The 23,253-nt window shown below is 41.0% G+C and overlaps 1 protein-coding gene across 10 annotated transcripts in view; it reads left to right on the top strand.

Annotated features, from left to right (window-relative positions):
- FOXP1 (forkhead box P1) overlaps positions 1 to 23,253 on the top strand; it is a 700,722-nt gene that overhangs the window by 625,240 nt on the left and 52,229 nt on the right. For all 10 annotated transcript variants that reach the window (XM_066596693.1, XM_066596696.1, XM_066596697.1 and 7 more), the window contains one exon: positions 20,021 to 20,125. In XM_066596693.1, coding sequence (XP_066452790.1) covers positions 20,021 to 20,125 — 105 coding nt within the window. The remainder of the gene's footprint in view (positions 1 to 20,020; positions 20,126 to 23,253) is intronic.

Here is a 23,253-nt window from a genome sequence, read left to right as displayed (position 1 = left end):
AAGATAATCTCCTCTAGAATGCCCCAGCATCCAACGGACATGGCTTGATGTCCCCATATGAAATGAGTGGCATACAGAGGTACAGGAAGACAAAGGGGTTTTCCAGTTGTGTGTCACTGATTCCGATCCTCGAGATAAGTCATCAATAGTCATAGTAATAAGTAATAATAGTAATAAGTCATCCATTGCCTGCGCCCCTAGTGCACTCATGCACTGAACTGAATTCTGCAGAAATCAGATGGCTCCATTCTTACTGTAGTGGCCAGGCTTGGTATTGCAGACAAAGTTCCCATTAAAATGAATAGAAACTTTGACTGCAATACCAAGTCTGGTCACTACAGTAAGAACGGAGCTGCCTGCTTCCTGCAGAAATTAGATCATTGCACAAGCACACCAGCATGGCAAACAGCTGATTGGCATGAGGCACAGACAACAGACCCTCTCCTGAGGATAAGCCATCAATAGTTTACTACTGGAAAACCCCTTTAAAACACTTCTACGTACATTTTATTATGGCTCACTACAACTTACAACCATGTGCACAAAGTCTAGTAAGAACATACAATGACAATGCAAGTCCAAAAAGTGACAAATTAGCTACGATATGCAACAGTATACGTGAATCACTTGCATATTATATACTTACTATTGTTTAGTCTCACAAGGACCAAGTATGAAGACGTATTACCTTACCAGTCCTGTCCTTAAGTAGAATAGCATTTCACTGGATAGACCATGTCATATTATTTTAGAGCGCAGTAAAATACATTATCCCTAGACCTGATCCAGTCACTGTGATACATTTTCACATCCTGCACATGTTTAAATAATCCCGCAGAACAAAAAAAACCCCAAACGTTAATTTTAAGGTCAGGTTCCAATTTTCGTCACTTAATAAATCCATAATTTTTAATACGGCCGTTGTTAGCGCGGCGATACAGAGAGAAATGTTGGCTGTCTACTTGTACAAATGTGGCACCTGGCTTCTGTTTAAATCAGTCACACAATAGGAGCAATTATTTCATTTCCCCGGCGCAGAGGTCAACAGCCATAGGATGTATTTTTAGGCATACAGGATTTACAGTAAAGTGTGCGAGCATCGGTGCTGAACGGGGGTTGGCTCTCAGCGGCGGTCCATCTGGAGCCTGACCTGCTGCAGTTCTACAACTATTCCAAGTCTCAAACGTCATTTCTATTCTCTTTGATTACAATCAACAGTTTGCAGCATGAACATGATGCACATACGTAATGGTTCATATGAGTCCTTCTTCGTAAGGCTCGGAATTAAAGGGGATATTCCACAATCAACTTTTATCAGCCATCCACAGGATAGGTGATGAAAGTCTCATTGGTATCCGTCTCACCGCTGGGACCCCACCAGTCACGACAATTGACGTCCAGTGTCCTCATCTCTTACCTGCATCCCCTACGGTGAGAAGGAGCTTAAATGGAGCAGCGGCCAAGCATGCGTGTTGGCTTTCCGTTCAACTTCATTGGACTGCTAGAGATAGCCAAGTGCTTGTACCCAACTGTATCCAGCAGTGCCATTGACATGAATAGAGTGACAGCAGATGCTCAATTCCATCTCCTCCTCACTGCATGAGATGCAGTGAAGATAAGAAGGAAATAGGACAGCCCTGCTCTTGTGATAGGTGGGAACCCAGTGGTGAGAATCCCACTGATCAGACTATTACGTAGCTGTGAACTGATGATAAAAGTCAATCGTGGGTTAACCTCTTTAGAGATGAGTAAATGCTTGCTTCCCCATAGAATATGAGATGTGGAGAGGCTTTTTCTTAGAATTCTGCATTGTGTTCTTCCTCTGCTATTCCTCCCTAAAATGTGTTAATAAATAGAGATGAGCGAGCACCAAAATGCTCGAGTGCTCGTTACTCGAGTCGAACTTTCAGTGATGCTCGAGAGTTTGTTTCGAGTAACGAACCCCATTGAAGTCAATGGGCGACTCAAGCATTTTTGTATATGACTGGTGCTCCGCTAAGGTTTTCATTTGTGAAAATCTTAGCAAATCACCAAAGTCATGTAAAAAACACAGAAATGGGTAGGGCAGGCGAGGAGCAACATGCAGGGCTGCATTTCGGGCTCCGAGGTCTCACTATTAAGCCACAATAGTGGCAAGAGTGAGACCCCCCCCCCCCCCCCCCCCGCACTGTCAGCATAAAGATCGATTCCTGTGCTCAGCCAATCAGAGGCAGCTCTCACTCACCCATTCATGAATTCATGAATGGGTGAATGAGAGCTGCCTCTGATTGGTGAGAGCTGTGACCAATCAGAGGCAGCCCATTCAGCAGGCGGGGATTTTAAATCCCCACCTGCTGAATACTACAGAAAGCAGTTCAGGAGAACTGCCGGCCAGACGCGGTTGAACTCCGGCTGCAGCGGAAAGGTGAGTATAAATTTTTTTCTTTCTTTTACACATTTTAGGATGATTTTCAGGTAAGGGCTTATATTTTTAAGCCTTTCCCGAAAATTCATCCCACGCTCGCCGGCAGCCCATTGCTTTCAATGGAGCCGGCAGTATTGCCCGCTCCATTGAATTCAATGGTCAGTGCTCGTTTAATTGAGACGAGTACCGCGTGGTGCTCGTCTCGAGTAATGAGCATCTCGAGCACCCTAATGCTCGGACGAGTATGCTCGCTCATCTCTATTAATAAACTAACAACTGGGTATCACCAGTCTCTGTCATTAGGATGTGTCCCTACAAACTTTGACACTGCCTAATCATTGCTGACTTAAGGTATCTTTACATGGGAAGACTCCTAGGTGCATAAACACCAGACAGCCATCCAACCAGCCACTGGCGTAACCATAGGGGATGTGGTTGCACTGGGGCCCAGGAGCCTTAGGGGGCCCTTAAGGCCTCTCTTCTCCATATCGGGAGCTCAGTACTATGAATAAAACATTATAGTTGGCGGTCCTGTTACAGGTTTTGCATTGGGGCCCAGAAGCTTCAAGTTATGCCTCTGCAAGCAGCCATCACTTCTATGCTTCCACACAGGAGGGATAGTCGTTCAGAGAATGGAGGCAGAGCGTTCTAAAGATCTCTTCTGCCCGCCCTTCTGCCTCTATTCACTGTGAACAGGCCATCGTTCATATAAGACCATCATTCATAGAAGAATGACTACCTGTTGGACGGATAGTAACCAAACAACTCCTACAAGTGAGTGATTTCTCGCTCAGTGCCCTGTCAGTGGCCATGTGTATAGGGGTTGACTATGGCCCAAATTGGCTGGTTCTAGCGATTATTCAGGCGATGATTGCCCCATGTAAAGGCACCTTTTATCTGAACGTGCAGGACACACCCTACTGGGAAGGAAAATGGCGACAGCCAGTAGACTATTTGTACACTTTTTCAGAAGGAATAACAGAGGAATTACATCATTTAGTCAATGGCTAAACTGATTTACTGTTTTAATGTTGGGAGCAGGATTGCCTTTGGGATCGAAATCCAGCCTTTCTTATCCCAGTAGACGTACAGGGTCAACTATGCTGCTCACCATGGACATAAAATTGTTAGCGGACTCTACTGAAAATATTGGGATCTACAAACTGTTCTTGACTTTGTTACTTGTATTTATGAAGCTGACTTGATTTATTTATGTATTTACTCAAAAGGGATGGAAAATGAAGCTATTTTAGTCAATGGGGGACTTTTATTACTTTTCAAGTGAATATGAGTCAGAATTTGTCTTTCCTTATTTTAAGACATTCTTCTAAACTCCTGAAACTGTATACGTAATTTATATACTTATGTTTTATGTTCTTGTGTAGTGTTTATTACTATTTGTACTAGATACTGTGGTTCTTTTTTTCTAGGGTTATTTGAGTCATTCAGTGCATTATATTCATATATGCTTAGTAATACTTTGTTTACTGCTGGTTGTTGTAGGGTTTTTGTTGACTCTTTATGAAATTAATTCTTTTGGCTTATTTTAATGATAGTTAAGAATTTTATATCATAATATTTTTCCCTCTTCCAAAAATGTCAGATCAACTATAGTCTTAGGCAAAAAATATAAGCCTTTTCATAAGGAAGGTGCATTTTGTAGTACCCTTGTGATGCCTCTTTTTAGTCTCACTTTCCTTACCTTCCAAATTTTTATTCAGACATTTCTAATTTGGTGACACCCTTGCAACTGATTCTTTGTCCATCTGAATGCATACATTACATTTTTTTGTTTGCTCTCATATAGTTGGTCAATGGATATTGGGGTCCAGTCTTTGGTTGATGACTGTATAGTATGTCAATGGTTCCACTTCAGGGAATAATTTTCCATACCGTTAATTTTGAAGTTGTAATGCCAGGAAGACAAGTTGATTTTTTTTCTCCATTTTGCCCATTCTTATTTGCTTGAACACACTTAATCATCACTTAAATGTCAGTTTTTGTCTCTTTCGATAATAGATGAGTCATTAAGAAGGTTACGTTCAGCAAAGTAAAAAAAAAAGCAATATAGTTAGGAGTTCGAGAGGAGCATGGTACTATGGGTCAGTAATTAAGTTTTTATGAATGGAGATAACGCCACATTGGTCACTTAGTAGCCCATATACCTTCAACAACTGTTCAGTCATTTGGCTTACAGCTGTTGCCCCAGCTCCCCCATACACATGTACATTCGGTTTGGCTGAGCATTTTTGTGTTTAGCGGGTAAGCTCTGGTGCTGGCCTATCTTCTGGGGCACAAAAATGATCAGGTGTTGAAATATGTTTCCGATCCTTCATTCCCCTGACAGTATCTGTCAGGAAAAAGTTGAGACGCCACATTAGAGAGTTGTCCTGCCCCGCCATTATTGGCTGGTTCAGACATTAGTCCATGGGTGTCTTTACACGGGTGGCTTGAAAATCCAACCCAAAAAAGGAGAAAGTCCATGCAGAACCCTTTGTATTATATACTATGTTTACAGTATACCATGAGTATAATGTTTTTATACCCTTTCTTTTTACCTTTTCACATCACATATTTCCTCTATCACTTTTGTAAATGCTGTTATCTGCATTCCCACCCAAAAGAGAGGAAAAACAGGCATGTCTAGAGATCTGGAGCAAATCTTTCAATTGTTTTTGAGTGCTCAATCAGCACGGTGCTGGCAAAGTTCATTTGAACACACCCAGTATACACACAGTACAAAAACAACAGCATTTCTGTGTTTCCTTTTACACCTTTTGCATGATAACGGACAACAATATTTGATAGAGTGCCCAGTTTCCATATCGTACAAACAGATAAACCCTTTGGCTGGTGAATGTAGTAATATGATATGACTAGAGTGTAGACTCCATTTCTGCCCTTTGCTTTCAACTTTTTTTCTTAATGTCGAAGACAGGCTTTATTCGAATCTTGGAATATGTACAGATCAAGTGGACTTTAATTCATAGCATGTTGTGTGTGTATATATATATATGAAGTATATGACTACTGTGCAACCTGTGGCCTTCCAGCTGCTCATGCTTCGAGGTTTTCCAATGGCTGAAGGGTTGCAGGTTGCACGCCACTGGAGCAGATTCTAGTTTAGCGAAATCAAGACTAGCTTTTCCGTTGAGACAGGCAATGAATTTCTGTTGATAGCATTCTCTGTGTACATCAGCTCTTAATGTAGTTTGCAAAATTTCATCTTGATATATAAAATAGCTGCTGATATGATTATAGAACACCATCTAGGGACTTACCGGAATTAACAATATTTGAGATAAGATGGTTTACCATCAAGGGAGTTATAATCTGTAGACAGTACTTACTTGGGAGTTGTCCACCCTAAAGCTACCTGAAAAATTGGCCAAATTAGTTTTCAACTGAGAAAATGCCTGATCAGTGTTTATATAAGTGATCGACTTGGCCTCTGCATGTTCATTCCGTGATGGTACAACTTATCTTGGTGGCACTACTTATCTTGGGGGTAAGCTAATCTATTCTTCAGTGCTAGTATATCTCATTCAGGTTACCTAGATCCTTATGGACTCAGGATTAAATGAATAATATAGGGTTATTTTAATCCAGCATCCAGTGGAAATAACCTTTTTTCATGGTGTATAACCTTAACCCTTTTGAAGGCTACAGGTAGACAAAAGTCAGTCCTTATTATGGTATCTTAAAATAATAGATCCTAGTGCAAGTGACTGTCTCCAAAGTCTGCTTTAAATGTAGTTTTCTTCCATTGGACCATTGAGTCCATTTATTAAATAAGCATTTTGGCCCTCTTTTGGATCCTGTAGTAATCTGATGGTCTCATCTAACCCTGAAAGTTGATAAAGGAAGGGACAAGATCTTTTGAGGCATTCGGTATACAACCCTTTGCTTTGGTCCCTGAAAGTTCAGCATGATAGCACTCATCACGTATCGCCCTATATGTGCTCCTATCCTTACCAGTGCTTTAGCATTCTAATCTATAATGCATTTATTGCAAAACCAATCCCTCCCCTAGACGGAGTTCTTGGAATCGAATGAAAACTTATGTGTGTGACTGTAACGTTGATATAAGTAAGTTATTACAATATCAGAGCAATAGGACAATTTATTCTAGAAAACTAACCCCTTGTAGGGAGGCTCTAGTACCCTGTTGTACCGTCTCTAGCTTGTATACAAGATGTGATACGGGCGGGCATGGAGGCTTTAGTACCCTGTTGTATCGCCTCTAGCTTGTATACAAGATGTGATATGGGCGGGCATGGACGCATACAGGTTCAGTAGATTATAGCATATCAGCCTACTTTTGCTGAAACTGAGACTCTAGATCATGCAAACTTGGAGGCTGTCAATGTTAGCATCTCAGATGGTCCCAGACATGTTTTATTGGCCAAGCAAGCCACAGAAGTGTGACAACATTGTGGAGACATTCCTGTGACACCCTTACTGTGTGCGGCTGAGAATTATCATGCTGGAAAATGCTTCTTGGAAGCCATGAGAGGAACACATGTGGCTGCAGGATGTCCTGAACATATTGCTGAGCTGTCATTGTGCCTCAGACCACTACTAGGGATGACCGACTGTTGTATACGATGCCCCTCAGACCATCACACCAGCAGTGGGGGCAGTGTGCCACTCCACAGCAAAAGCAGGATTGAGGCGCTTACCCCGAGGTCTTCAGACATGAACACGGCTGTCGTCTGTGCCAAAACTAAACCTGGATTTGTCACTGAAGACAACCCAGTTTCACTCCATAGCAGTCCAGTTTTGTTGTTCACAACACCAATGCAAACGCAGGCAATGGTGGGTGGGTGGCAAAGGCAGGACACATACTGAGCGCTGTGAGGCCAAATGTCCTTCAGCCAAGTGCCTGGAAATAGTTCCAACAGACACAGGGCCTGTAATGATGGTGCCACCTGTCTCTGGATGGTGGACAATGAAACAGTTGGGGCTTCTCATGTTTGTCAGATGATCCTCCCTATTGATGGCATCCTGAGTTCGGTCACCTTGTATGTCCTCACACATCAACTGGTCTTAACACTTCCTAACAGTCTGCTTGGAATGGCGCAGATGCATCATAGAGTTGCATCATAGAGACATGTCTAGGGTTCAACAAGTTCTCCTTTGGGGGGAAAAAGGTCACTCCACACAAGTAGCCTATGAGGGCCTTTTTATAGGCCAAGGGTGGAACCACTTTTAGGGTCTCAAGTGACAAGACCATTCATCTAATCACACTAGATCTGGAAACTGATCAACTCTAATCATTTGCATACCTGCCTTAGATGTAACTGCATGCCAAGTTTTGCAGCAAAATGACAACTCCAAAGAGTGCATATTTGTACATATTCTTAATTTACTCCACCTCATTCCCTTAACAAATTCAGTTATCAATGTAAGGCTGCCTGTCTACGGGCGTTGCGATATCCCGCGGCGGATCTCTTTCGCGGGAGCAGGAGACTGCAGACGGATCTCCGTGGTCAGTCTATCTGACAGATAGGCTCACCGTGGAGAATCGCGGCAATTCGCAGCATGCTGCGATTTGCCGCCCACAAGCGGAGAATCGCAATGATTCACTGCTCGTGGACAGGGGGGCTGCGCTTTCCATAGCAAGCCTATGGAAAGCGTTCATTGTGTTCCCCGTGGTCGGATTATCGCTGCGGGAAACGCAATTACAATTTGCCCGTGGACATGAGGCTTAAGGCAGCCTGATCATCCTACTTCATATCTTTAGTAGGATATACCAGTTCCTACCCCAGCTTTATCAAGGGATTGTGTGGGTTTTTTTTTCATAAATTGCATCTCCTTCCTCTATGGTGCCCTAGGCAGCCATCTTCTTTGCTTTCCCTCATATCAACCTGCATATATCCCAATTTTAAATTTTTGGTTCGTCAAAAAGCATTACCTGATTTTTTCCTATTGCAAATACCCATTCTGTCCTTGCATTACCCACTTCTGCACATCTTCCACATTATTCACTTGCCAACCATCTCATTGTTTGCTATATAATTACTGTAGATTTTTTATAGTAGCTTTTTCATTTATTAGCATTTTTTATTGTGGAACATCTTTGTTTAATTTGGAACCCCTTGACTTACCCAACATGTAAAGTTGGAAGCTCACCTCTCATAAACATGTTTTTTAGAATTGGTTTAATAGCATTTTCTCACAGTCGAGTTATATGAATAGTATATTACCAATGCCTTCTCTTTCATTAACGTGGCAAGATCTGTATTGTTCCCACTGCATGGCAGGAAAAATTACTCCCTCTCAGCTATGCAAAAATTGACGGAGCACTTGTACTGGCACACAGGGGGTTAACTTGCAACAATTACAGTCTGTGGCTTCCCTGCCGATCATGTTGTAAGGTGCATGCCATCCATTTGCTGAGCTGATTGAATTACAGTGCATCTTTAACCGTAAGTGAGCAATATATTACACAGAAGGATGCACATTGACTTGCTTTAAGCAGCCATGACAATCTGCTGGATACCGGTCTCGATTTCTATTTAACACACACAAACCAGAAATGGAAAAAAAAAACATACATACAATTCCCATTTCAGCGAGCAAGACGGTATTTGGTACAGTCAGTGGAACAATATAGTATCGCTGTGCACTTGGGTGTGAGAAGAGTGGAGTTATTGAATTTCATCTTTCAGATTCGGCATTGTCCCATCAGCTGGAAACTAAGGTCACGAGACAAAAGCATGTGAGCTATCTGCAATACGCACATACTGCTAAAAATATCTCTAATTATTCCACAAAAATTACTTGTATTAGTTGAAGGGAAGGAAAAAGAGACAGAATAAAGCAAAGGCGTAAAAAAAAATATAAAAAATAAATGGTCAGCAATTTTTTCTATCTGGTTATGGAGTGGGACGAGTTAGAAGTTGCTGCACAAGTTTTCATTATGAATCTGCAGGGTGAAACCACCTAATTTGCATGCGATATACTGAGCCGGCAATCCTATAAACTGTGTCTAAGTAACAGAAGTTTTTGTTATACAGACAATAAGAGGGGAACTGTATATTTTATTTTTGAATACAAGCCTAACCTTATTGGGCAAAGAAGATTAAAGTTGGTCGTAGACCAAAGGTGACTGCCAGTCAAGTGATTGTTTGGTCAATCACTAGCCCTTCCATCAACATACACATTTCAGATCTGTTGATATGTATGTTATATAAATAAGAGGGAGGATAGGTGGTTAGAAGGCAATTCAGGTGCCACTTATATCCATCTAAAGAAATGTTTTAGCCAGTCTGATTTTTGTTAGGCAGCTGTCATGGGGAAATGGTCTTCCAAATATAATTACTAGGGCCTTACGAAATATTTTTGAAACTCTTTGTGGACTTGTTGTGTTGACTACAGCAAATCTGGAGATGGTCAAATTTTTTTATTGGCCCAATGTACAAGATAATTCTTGTGCTTAGGCTGGCTGTACACAGTAGATGAAGAATGGCCAAAATCAACAATTTCTGCAGGTCAAGACGATCATCTAATGTGTATGGTGGCTTCCTGACTCTACCCCGATGGAAGATGTTGGAGAGCTAGATTTCAGCTGCCTGATCCTTTTGTTCTCGGGATAGATTTGCCAGTTTGGTAGCAGGTCTCTCCCCTTTCTGCATTAAGAGTGTATTGCGGTATCTGTTGAGGTAGCCATCAGCCGAATGAGTGTTCGTTCAACAGCTATCTAGTGTGTGTGGCTAGCTTTAGTCAACAGTAAAAGAGATGTCATCACCAGGCCATGGACAGATAAAAGTCAGTGGGATCAGTTGACGATCTGAAGTGTATGGGTCCTTTCTGATTTTCCCTTGCTGATACGTTGGGAATAAGAGGGATCACGTACATTGAATTTCAGTATGTCCAACCCTTTGTCATCATAGAAAATAAAGAGGGGTCTGGAAATTCCTTCACCAGTTTGGATAAATCCACCCTAATGTCTTTAACCACCCAGAGCCAACTGATAAAATTTGGGCCTCCGTTGGGGTAACTGGTCCCCTTTAAAAACCAGTGCTCCTCCCCCACTCACAGTATATAAAATAATAATACAAACCAAATCTCCCCTTTACATCAAGAAGCACATTAGCAGTGTCTCAGGGGTTTGTAGCACCGCAATCAGTTAAGGAGATAAATAATCTGATTTGGCATGACACTCCTTCTCCTCTCTTTAATTTGTCTTACACAAGGAAAATTATAATTAAATCACTCAGAGTAAACCCCTGAGTGCAGAGGAGGGGGAACAGAAATACACAGTTTGGAAGTGATTTCCAATAGAGACCTAACTTCCCCTGTTGCGCGGCAAGCAGATATTTATCAATATTCAATGCAGTTAAAAGATGAGCGTTGCTGTGTGATTTGTGAGGTGGCTGCATTCGCTACAATCAAGTCTTGATAGGATCCCTTCCTCTTCCCAGCAGAAGCACTTGGCATCATTAAGATGCAGCACTCAACGTGTTTAACATGCTTTGAATTTTTTTTCTCTCTCGTCCCCTCTCGGGCAATTTAATAATGTTTGTTGTGCTGATAGTACACACATCCACTCAAACTATTCTACATTCCACAATTGCCGGAATTACAGACTCGAATGATGCATGTGGAATAGTGTTTTCTGTGATCTCATGCGCTATTCTGACTCTAGGCGAATTTTTTTTTCACTGTCTTACAAGAGAGCTTATTGACTATTGCAACCCGTGGTTTTGCCATAGAGGATGTAGATATAGCAATAGCACCCTGGTCTACTCTGCAACCCCTTGGCTGGTGTTAGTCTACTTGGCTACACTGGAAAGCAGGATTCTAATGCAATAGTGGTGTTCTTCTAAATGCACCGTAATCTGATCATAGTACAGATATTTCACTGTATAAATATATATATATTTAATGACCTATAGGGATATCATCATGAGATATGGTGGCTTGTTGGTCAACGGTGGTTGGGTGGTGGACACATTTTCGTGTTTTGCATCGGCATCTAAAGCTTACCCGTAGGCTGTACATCTTCCCGTGTGAATGAGGAAATGTACAACCAGTCACAGCTCTATGGGGACGAATGATCATATTAACAATTACTCATCCCCATAAAGCCGATGACCTGTGTGTGAACAAGCGCCGATCAACATGCTTTGTCGATGAGTGTGTGTAAATGGGCCCTTAGGGCAATGATACCTCCAATCTCATTGGTTGCATGAAGTAACACCAGTTTTATTGTCTACACTCGTAATATATAAGCTCCATAATGTCCTAGAGTAATTTAATGTTGACTTGTTACCTGCGGTCTACAGAGGTAGCCATTTTGCGGACTCCCTAAGGAATCATGACTTTACAAAGACATGACGCCAGCACATTTATTACATTGAATTACATTTTTTAGAAACCAGTGAATGTGTACAAGTGTTCCAGACCTGCACTTGCCTTAGGGCATAGAATATTAGTTGGTCCCATGATGTCTACAGTGATATGTTGATGTTTTTGACAGTCCTGCAAAAGTAAGCTCATTATGTTAACTCGGTGCATTGGACAATCCTTACATCCATTGCAGGCAACAATGTTGGAAACTCGGTCTCAGTTTTGCCCTGGTGGTCTATGTTATATTTTATTTTTTGTTTTTTTGCTCATGTCTTGTCAAGTGTTGATGATAAATATCAATTGCGGATTATTTCTTTTTTGCCGTAGATATTCTTAGCTGGTCCTTATGTTTCAAATTCAATTAACATAATAAATGTGGTTATTATATTAGTCCATGTTGTTTTCCATTCAAAGTTTTCCCCAAGATACAATAAAAAATTACACAGTTGTAGCTTTATAAATTACTGTTAAAGGGTCTTTCCAGCCATCTGTTTAGAAACCCCCACGTACTTCTTGTCACAATATGTACATAGGGATTTGATGAATCTGTTGACCCATATTTCCATGCAGATCACCTGTCTCTCTAATTTATTATATTAAGCTGTACTTTATAACATGTTATAGTGGAACTTGATCTTATTGTGTGCTCTCAAATATAGTATGTAGAGATAGAGTTGATCCATCTGATTAAATACTGAGGTATCATAGTAATGATGCAATTGTCTATGTGATATTGCAGTAAACTATAAACTATCTCACAGAGAGAATGCAGCCGATAGCGGTGCCACTGAATGTATCACTCTGCGATTTGTGGCTGGGGATTGGCCACCTGTCCTCTGCTCGCCTCTCCTCCAGTCATCAGAAAGTCACATGATCGGCCTCAAGGTGGCCAATCCCCAACCACCAAAGGCTGGATGATATAGTACATTCTTTGTGAGATATACTATAATGACTACAAGCTGTGGTTGATGGGAACAGTCAGTTGCATCTACGGACTGATTTACAGTGTATGGCAATGCATTTTTGTCTTGACCCTTGTTTGTGGAGCTAACCTATTCCACAGCACTGTACAAAGATTGTCACCACTTACATCTAGATGTCCCTTTCCCCCATTGGGGTTTACAATATAAATTCCAAATTGACCTATTAGTTTGTTTTAGAAGAGGGAGGAAACCGGAGTACCCAGAGGAAAGTCACACAAATGCAGGGAGAACATACAAATTCTACGTATATATTGTCTTTATTTGACTTTAACACTGGACGCCAAGGCAATTACTCACCACTAAACCGCCATCACTTCTTGAGTGGCCAGGACCCTCACCAATTCTGAGAATGTAAGAGGCTGCAGTGCCAACTCTTATCTGCCTGTTGTACTGAGAACGTTTGCCTCTCCATTTATGGATGAGTGGTGGTCCTAGTGGTTGGACCTATGCAGTACATAATAGCCTATTGGCCTTTTTAACAATGTGATTATCCCTTTAAAAAAAAGTATACATTATGGGGAGGAGAATAGTTTGTGTCTGGAGAACATCTTTAAAAATTGCAGTATTGTCAGAGTGGGCTATCTTTGGTGTCATTGGTAGAAATGATTGCGAGGTCCCATCATCCAGCTATACAGACCTGGTTCATTTCCACTTTTAAAGGGATTGTCTACATCGGTCAGTCTTTTTTTTTAGCAGGGTCTCGTGAAAATAAGCTGATCATCAGGTGCCCCACTGCTAGGATCGGGCATAATAATTTGTAGGAGAACTTAGTGTTCAATTCCCTATAGCACCTCCAGAGGTGAAATAAAGCATTATCTGACGGCCATTAAAAATTATTAGTCTGTATTGCATATACATGTTGGGTTCTCCAGAAAGTGATGCTCTTTGTAGCTGCTTCTAAGTTTAGGAACTCCTCTTTTTAACTCAGAATATCCTGATTGGGTATTTGAAATGGGGTTTGGATGGTCTCCTGCTCGACATCACGCTGTAGGGCCATATCATTAGAACCGTGACTGCCAAAGGATCCTCTTATTTTATGGTGGTCCAGTCCAACCGTTGGCTAAAAGTCCACACCTTAGTTGTTATGTAATGAATATCATACTCTTTTTTTTTTTTTTACTCCAGGCACTTGACCTATTACCTGTCACTGTTCAGCAAACAGAATTTAGAGATTACACACTTGACTTATTCTCTGTTCCAGCAGTCATCATCATTGTTCCTAAATGTACTAGATAGACTACTGTTGTCTTCAAGTCCCTCACGTCCTTCTTGAAGTTGATATAGTTTACATAGTTGATTATCCTGAAGAGATGGATCATCTGGTACCAGTTAACTGTTTGTTCTTGGTGTTTAATAAAATTGAACAGTCGACATGACATCTGCTTTACAGCCGAGCAAATTAACTTGGGCCACACCTTATGAACAGAAAATAAGCCATGTAACCTTTGCACTTCAGAGATCCTATAGAAAATGCCAATAAAATCCATGCTCTGCTTATCTTGCACTGTTTACATAAACATATAGAGGATATTCTATGTCTACTGTCAAGAATTTAAAGGGATAATTGGCTTGGTAATTTCATTTCTCTGTAAGCCCTTTAAAATGTATTTTGACAGGCCTTGCGGGCTTCCAAGATGAAAATCTTAGAAGGGACAGAAATTGTAAAAATGACTTTTATTGAATGTTCTGTAAACAGGAAAGTGAGTGAAAAGGGCTAAGTAGTAGAGGGTGGAAGACCAGAGATAAGAATATACTTTGGGAATATATGAAAGTATAAAAATATTTTTGTTGAACGTAATATTCCTCAAAGGCGTTTTCTCACTTTTTTCTACTGATGACGTCATCAGGTTCGGTCATCAATAAATGATCTGTGGGAGTCTGCCGCTCAGAATCCTAATGATCAGCTGATTCCTGGTCATGCTGTCACTACAGACAGCACATGAAGCAGATAGTGCTGACCATAGGGCAAAGTTATAAGAATGACTATGCACAATGGCACAGGGTAACACTGTTGCCTTAGGGTTTGTTGGGGTCTTCTCCTGGAAACAGCACTGCATTTTTGGTTATGGGCTGTGTTTGATAATGCAACTTATGCAGCGGCCAGGGTCAGACCTTTGGTGGGGGAGTCAGCGGGGAACACAATGGTGGGTCAGGATGGCTCTACTGCCTCCTCTCATCACATCCCAAAACGCGGTCTGGCCCGCCAGCACGCGAGGGTAAAAATTAGCAGATGTACTAACAGAGAAATAATAAATTATCTGTTCACGTGACTCCAGACTACTCTGTAGTTAATCAGGGGAGTGTGCAGCATTCTCCATTGACTCCTACTCCAGGATCTGAATCCTGTTTCAGGTCCCCAGAGGGGATACATCTCGTAGCTCAATGAGATGAGTCCAGGCTTAGCCCAGACGTAAGCACCAGAGCCTTAGCCTCCTGCTCACACGTCATCCTCCTCCTCCGACTACATCTTCTCTCTCCTTTTCTCTAACTCCGCCGCTAACCGCTCTACCAATCACATCACACAGAGCAGGGAGACAAACATGCGGACATCACCAAAATTAGTGACACCAAAGACACATGAAAACACAAAGACAAATCCATATGGGATGAACCAGCACAGAACCAGAGGGTCCCTAACTCTGGGCCGCTACACTTAGCTTCATTTATGGACATCCTAGTATAGACCATATCAACATTCATAATGGTGTGGTTAATCTATGTTGTTTTTGTACTATGGGTACCCATAGTTTGTCTCAATAGTACTAGAGATACCTCCATATTGGTCACTTTCACCGTATTTTGCCTTTTTGATGTTCCTGATCCAAGGGGCTTCCATCCTGTATTCATTCCGTCAATGACTCCTCTTACTACTTGTTGTATTCGCTCTTTTTATAACGTGCTCACCAGAACGTGAATTCTCCTAAGTGTAATTTTCCTTTTGTGTGTCTACTCAAAACTAACGTTGTGATGGGTTCTTAAAATGTAATTCAGAGATGGAGCACAATTTCCACATCACAGGTGGCGTTAATATAGGCCAGTCCCCTAGGCTCTTGTCGCCACGAGTCGTGCAGCTTGTTTAGTGTCTGCATCCATATGGCAATCTGTCCCATTCATAGGAGAACTGCTGTAAATAGCTTTGCCTCTGGGTCCTGTGGTCACTGTAGTGAAAAAGATGTTAACTCTCAGTAGCCAACAATCCAGCAGTTTGCTCCATGTGAGTTCACATGTTTAAATTACAGTGCGCTCGGAGGAAAATGACAAATACATTCAGTTCTTTCTTTGTGTTTTTTCTTTTCTTTTTTTAAGCCCGGTAACAGTCGAGTAACCCAGCAGGTTCTTAGACATTCCGATCTATGACATCTCTTTCAGGGTAAAACTCGCTGCGGCAAAGACTTATCTTTATGTTTACTTAATTAAAAAAAAGAATGTCAGAACAAACAGCTACTATATGTTTTCTATAGGTGCGGTTAATCATTAGCCAGTGTAAAGAAAGCCAGTAAAATATGTGTACCAGTGTGCCGAGATAACACAGCGACCTTGAATCTCTTACATTAATGGACTGCATTCAAAGGTGATCCATCATTAAAAATGATTATTAGTTGCTTATCGTAAGGTTGATGTTTGGTGCTATTTCTTTTTACTTAGTATAGCATAATTCTGTTTGTCTTTGTATGTAGTATTGTAGACCTAAGTATACACATTGGTGGCCGGTATGACCCTTAAGGTGACCATACAGGTTAGATTAATGTTGGCTGAACCAATGGATTTCGCCAGGACCGGCCAACCATCTAATGTGGTTGAGGTCCTCCCAAGTTTTCCCCATTGGTAGATACTGGGGTAAAGAAGAGTCTGTCTCCATTATTTTTTCTCAGGGGAGATAAACTGGTGCCAGAGTAGCATACCGAGTATGCATGTGTATATGGATCTGGAGTAATAGTGTCTACAACTACCTGAAGCTTTAGTCTTGTGTAGGTATATTGTGGGATTATTGGGGTACATCAGTGCCATTCCTAGGGAAAATGCACTCATTGACGGTATGATCCTTAATGTGGCCATAAACATTAATGCTGACTGAATCTGCTGATTTTTAGCAGGACCATACAATCATCTAATACGTAGGGAAACCCCCTGACTCTCCCTTAGTGGCTGATGTTATGGCAAAGAAGAGTCAAGCTCCTTTCTTCTTAGGGGAGATAAGCTGCTTTCAGATGAGTGTACCAAGCTGACTATGCATTTGTATGGGGGAAGAGGCTGAAAAAGTGTTCAGCTCACAGCTATCTGAAATATGTGGTCATCTAAAGTCTTGAGTAGGTATGTTTTGGGGTCAGTGGGGCTCATCAATGCCATACACAGAGGAACACAGACCACCTTTACTTTTCAGCATGATATTGCATGTAACCTATTTTTGACTTGCTGTTTGTTAGTCAGATTACCAGAGGCTATAGCCTGGATAGTGCAACATACACAGCAGTGAATTAAAGGGTCTGGTCAGGACAACCCTTTCTAATAAATGCTTCTTACCTTAGTAGTTCAGGTTCTAGAAGGAAAGTAGCCTTTTTGGCCCATAAAGAGAGGTTCCAGTTATATTGTAATTCTTTTCTGCATTATAACACAGGGTTAGCCTATGTTGACTTTACCATTGTGACTTCTGTTCATAACAGCCTTGAAAACTATTCCACATCCGCGTTGACTTATTATAGGATCCACTAGAGCTTCAGTATTTCTGACAGCAAAGCAAGGCTGCAAACTGCTCTTGTTTTCTGTCGAAAGTAATCGAACAGCTCATGGAAACTTAAAAACTCTAATATTCTATCATGGAATATTGTCCATGTGACTAAAAGAACTTTGGTCCTAAACAGACTGGTTCTTAGTTATGAAACTGTAAAAAAAAATACTCTGCTAGATTGCGACCTCATACATGATAATGCCTGTAACAGCCATATCTTCTGTCCTTCTGAATCTCAGTGGGTAACACCTCTCTTGACCCAGAGCCAAATTAAGTCTGAAGTTTTTAATCAAACTTTTACCAACTGTTAAAGGAACCTTCACATTTCCTAGATCCAGAAATAAAGGAAGTGTTGATTTTCCTTTAAACATACACCAACACCCTGGTTCAGAGTAGTGAAGTTTCCTGAACCATGAAAGTCTGAACGATTTGACACATGTTAAATTTATCCTCAGATTTGTGAGTCAATGTCTGGCGGTGCACAGAATAGAAGCCAGCATGGTCCGGTAGGGAGATTTAATACACAGACGCCTTATTAATACATCATTAGATTATCATATTAGGTTTTTTTCTTTTTTTTTTTAGCATTTTTTTCTTCTGGCATCACAATTGTCTGCTATAATAGCACGTGGTCTTTATAGAAGACTCTATTTATTCGGGGGTTACTGAAATCCTTCCAGAAATAATGACTTTCTGTAACACCTAAGGGAGATTACACCCCTCCCGTCTAAATATGGTTCATCAGTTGCTGGAGCGGTTCTGTGTGTCTGAAAAGCACGTGTGTGGGATCAAAGCATCTTATGACTTGGATCAGTGCAGCTAAATCACTACGTATCGATTGGAAGATTTCTGAAGGATTAACTCCTTGCTGTAAGCTCTCAAGTGAACTTCTAAGAAGAGCACCCAGGTTCCATCATCCTGATTGGGCAAGGAGTGGGATGATTTTTGAAGCCGAGAAGAAAAGGGATTTTTGAAGAAAAAAGGGGAGGCCCCCACCCCCCTTTCTTCTTCAAGTACAAGGACTCTCATCATCTACATTATTGTGTCTGCAGTGTGTTACTATATCTCATTGGTAGCACCATTCTTTTAGTTTTGAGATTTTATGCATGGAGGACATTCCAAGAATGCCTGATAGCCAACAGTTTGGTAGGACCTTAAAAACTTCCAATAGTCTTAAAAATTCCAAGGCAACTTGCTTACGTGGAATTAACTGGGTATAGACCTTTGGCTTTTGTAATCCTATCTCGCTTATATTGGCAGAAAGTTCTCACAATCTAATGTGTATGCCTCCTGTCATCTGCTATCGTGGGAAACTTGTTCAACAGGCTTGTCAGAGACGAGTGCAGTTGGATATGATGGGGAGCTCTTTAAAGGAGCTGTATAGGATTAGGAAAACATGGCTGCTTTCTTCCATGAACAGTGTCACGCTTGTCCGTAGGTTATCTCTGATATTGCAGCTCAGCTCCATTGAAGAGAATTAAGGTGGAACTGCAATACCACTTTCAACCTATGGAATGGCATTGTGATATTTTTGCAAGAAGGCAGCCATGTTTTTGCAATCTTGCATAACCTCTTTAATTCGCCTTGTTGTATTAAAAATAGCATGCATATCTCTCCAAACTAAGCATGCATGTTAATGAGGGATTTGTGGTATATAATAACTCAACAAAATACTTTAAAAAACCTGATTTTATAGCATGGCAAAACATCTTCTTGCAACGAACAGCTCCTTTGGTTTACGTATAAAAAAAGATAACGTTAACTATGACAGTGTCAGTGCATAAGGTCTCTGAGGGCTGGCTGATTATGTGGTCATGTAGTTGCTCGTCACTAATTAATGAGGTGTTAGAACATCTGCTTGTACAACACTCATAGATCATAGAAAAGTATCCACAGCTCTCTAGTTGTAGTATTACCAGATTATATGATACTTTACAACTTTACAAAAGTTATAGTTTTTCAATTGCATTCTGGGTATATTTATCTAGTCGTTGATCTACGAGTCCTGGCCACCTTTCGCCATATTGGTGGTTAGATTGGAAGTTCTGCGTCATTTGAGAATATACTCTGCTAGATTGGGACCTCATTCATGATAATCTTGGCAGATAACCCAACAGGCCTATCGACGATCCATCTGGGGGTAGTAATGTCTCCTTGTATTGTGCACATTCCTTATTTTCACCCTTCATAAGTAATGTTAGCTAAATCAGTATTCTAAATTTAAAGCACCCACAGGGACCAGATCGGCCCTAAGGAAACAGTCACATGTGATGTCTTAGAGGGTTAATTTCTATGCCTATTACTCATGCCTTAAAATGTTGTTTTCCTGCAGTGACAAATACACAAAAGAACAACAGGTTGCCACTTGTTTTTGCATGCAGGGCATTATTATGAATAACACTTCATATGCATAAGGAACTATTTTTATAGGCTTTTGTTCCTTCTAGGTCTCGTCGACTAGGGATTTTCTATCTGTTTATTTGTTCATAATTGAAACCAACTTGTTGATTATCCATCACTGATTTGGATGTGTCTTTATTTTTCTTTTAGTGCAGCTCACGAGGATTACATGCAGAATCACCCCTTATATGGACACGGCGTCTGCAAGTGGCCGGGATGTGAAGCTGTTTGTGAAGATTTCCCATCATTTTTAAAGTAAGTCTCGGTTCACTTCTATGTTCATTATGCAAACTTTCAGACACCAACAACCAATGCCACACAAAAATGAACAAAAAGTAGAAAGCAGATTTTTTTATTTTAGTATTGTTTATGATTTTTTTGGGGCCATGCAAAGATGCCACCGATCATGTGATGAACGAGCATTGGGTAATCGCATCTTTTATGCGGCACAAAAAATATCATTGTCAGTGACACATCTTCCCGAGAAGAAAAGGGATTTTTGAAGAAAAAAGGGGAGCCCCCCTCCTTTCTTCTTGAAGTACAAGGACTCTTATCATCTACATGGGGTATGCACTTCCGACGATGATGAAACTCAATGGGGAATGAACAATCTTATAAGTGATTGTTCCTCGAATGATAAAGTCATGGAATCATAGAATGGTAGAGTTGGAAGGACCTCCAGGGTCATCGGGTCCAACCCCCTACTCAGTGCAGGATCACTAAATCATCCCAGAGAGATGTCTGTCCAGCCTTTGTTTGAACTGCATTAGCCCATGTGTAGGCCCGGTGAATATGCGCCAATCTAATCGATTGGCTCCTCATTGCCAGCACATTGAATAATGTAAATGGAGTTTCAGTCATACATCGCATCTTTTGACTTGATACAGTATCTCAGCATTTGTGACCATAGGCGTAACTTGAAGTTTGGAATAGACAACACCTTGGCTCATAAGAGTGATTGTCACCTTTTTAGTTTCTTCACTTCCTCTTTTTCCATATTCGTAATACTGCCCCAGTGGAGAAGAATATGCCCCAAAAGAAATAGTTGAGTGCTCCTATTTGTATTAGGTTGCTTTTTCACCTCCACCCAATGAGTTCATGTCAATCTTTTTGTTATTTTTTGCTAATGTTTTTGGATTGAGCTTGCCAGACGAGTCCTCTGAGAAATAGAGAGTTAACTGCAACAGAAATTGTGTTGTTTGATGTCGAATTCTGCACATTTGAAATGTTTATTTTGTGGGTGTAGGCTTGTTTTCTAAAGAATGAGGAAGTGCTAATTATGAAAACGTAAGCGCACAGATGGCTTTCACCTAGTTTGGGATTAACTGAACTTTTCCCCCTTCGTACTGTATGTTTTTTTTTTCTTTAAGATGAGATGCAAATTGATCAATCTGTCCTGTAAAAAAATAGTCTTAATAACATTTCATATATTTTTCAAAGAAAGTTAAGCCTATGAGAAGGGTACTAGTAAGAGCACTCTAATGTTTTCACAAGTGTTTTTATCGTGGTAACATCTTGCTTACTTTAGTTGCTTGCCTAAAACTACTTGGAACATGTTAAGAAAACATTTCAAAAAGGTTCCTACAAAGAAGCTTTTGTTTAGCACTAACTGTGAGGCTGTACAGCACACAAAGGTGTTAACTTTCAGCCCCTTAAGCACTTCCACATGAAATTCCAAGATCGATGTTTGTGGTTTTGGAAAAACAAAGTGTATGTTAAAGGAACCAGGTATACGCTAGTACACGTTCAAGTAGCACGGAAATTGTATGTTGTTTCATACACATTAGTTCTGATCATTTACATATTAGTCATCTTTTCTCATTGAATCTACGTGCAATTGAATCTTAAAAATATACATTGTTTGTCAATGAGCTATGAATTATGAAGGCACAGCCATCATTTGAACAGAAGAACTGAATGTTTTTGTAGCTCTTGCCTTGGTGACGTGGCTGGTTCACACTGTAGGGAACAAATTTGTTGTTTGGCTGATCAGAACACAAGTATGCATCTCAGGCTGGACTCACACTAGCTGTCTTTTGGGGCAGTTTTCGGAGCTGAACATGGGAGTGGATACAAAAGAGAGGAGACGTAGGTGTGCCCATACACATTAGATAAAAATCTGTTAAACCAACTGATTTTAGGTGACTGCTATCTAAAGTCTACTGCCAACTTAAATCCTTCCTTTAGCTTTGCCCCCCCCCCCCCAAAAAAAGCTTCTAAGAACTGCATGTGTGAATCTGCCACTAATGAAAACTGTAGACCGTATGACCATTGTCGAATAGAGTGATGCCACCCTGCCACCCATTAAAAAGTGTGTTGGGGGAGCGTCCTATTTTTTTTACAAATCTTTTAATGCCTCATGTGCAAGGCTGTATTCTGACTTTGTAAAATTTGTAAGGCGTCGTAATTAGAGATGAGCGAGCGTACTCGGAAAAGCACTACTCGCTCGAGTAATTTGCTTTATCCGAGTATCGCTGTGCTCGTCCCTGAAGATTAGGGTGCCGGCACGGAGCGGGGAGCTGCAGGGGAGAGCGGGGAGGAACGGAGGTAAGATCTTTCTCTCCCTCTCTCCCGCCCGCTCTCCACTGCTCCCCGCTGCGACTCACCTGTCAGCCGCAGCGGCACCCGAATCTTCAGGGACGAGCACAGCGATACTCGGATAAAGCAAATTACTCGAGCGAGTAGTGCTTTTCCGAGTACGCTCGCTCATCTCTAGTCGTAATATATCACCAAGTAAGTTTAAGGGTCCAAATTGTACATTTGCATGGCTAGACTTTATATTGAGACATATAGATGTTTTTTTTCTTGGATGGATATGGAATACAAATGAAAAAGAAATTACACCATATCCCATAAGATTTTACATTTTTGGGGAGAACACCTATTTCATAGAGTGCCGTATGGAAGCACACAGAAGTACGGAACCGTAGGGTCTCTGTGTAATCCACCATATGCATGACTCCTAAGTAGAAGCCTCCAACCCAACTTATATGTTTAATAAAAATGCATTTGGCCGTAGTTGGTTCTTGGCTTATTTGAAGTGTCTTTGCAAGTATCACCTTTGCAACTGTTTTTGAATTATTTTTGTGGAGGTATGTGTAAATTTGTAAGCTAGCATCTCTGAAATCTCAGGTCTTAATGAGGACATAGTCCTAGTCTTCTTCAGATGATCGTCTGCTGTATACCATGCAGTTCAAGACCTTGTAGGACACACAGGTCATTTTGGTCTAAATACCACACTGCCCTCTAGTGCTTCGTAGATTGGAACATTGTGCTGCTCATGTCCAGCACTGGGGATTAACCACCGAGAGTTCACAAGGCCAAGTCGGTAGCTTTGTCATTCTGAGAGACTGAGAGGAAAGTGCTTTATGCTTGGAGTCATG

The sequence above is a fragment of the Eleutherodactylus coqui genome, chromosome 3, assembly GCF_035609145.1.
Source record: "Eleutherodactylus coqui strain aEleCoq1 chromosome 3, aEleCoq1.hap1, whole genome shotgun sequence".
In the NCBI taxonomy this organism is placed as follows: domain Eukaryota; kingdom Metazoa; phylum Chordata; class Amphibia; order Anura; family Eleutherodactylidae; genus Eleutherodactylus; species Eleutherodactylus coqui.
This window is presented reverse-complemented; position numbering and strand designations above follow the sequence as displayed.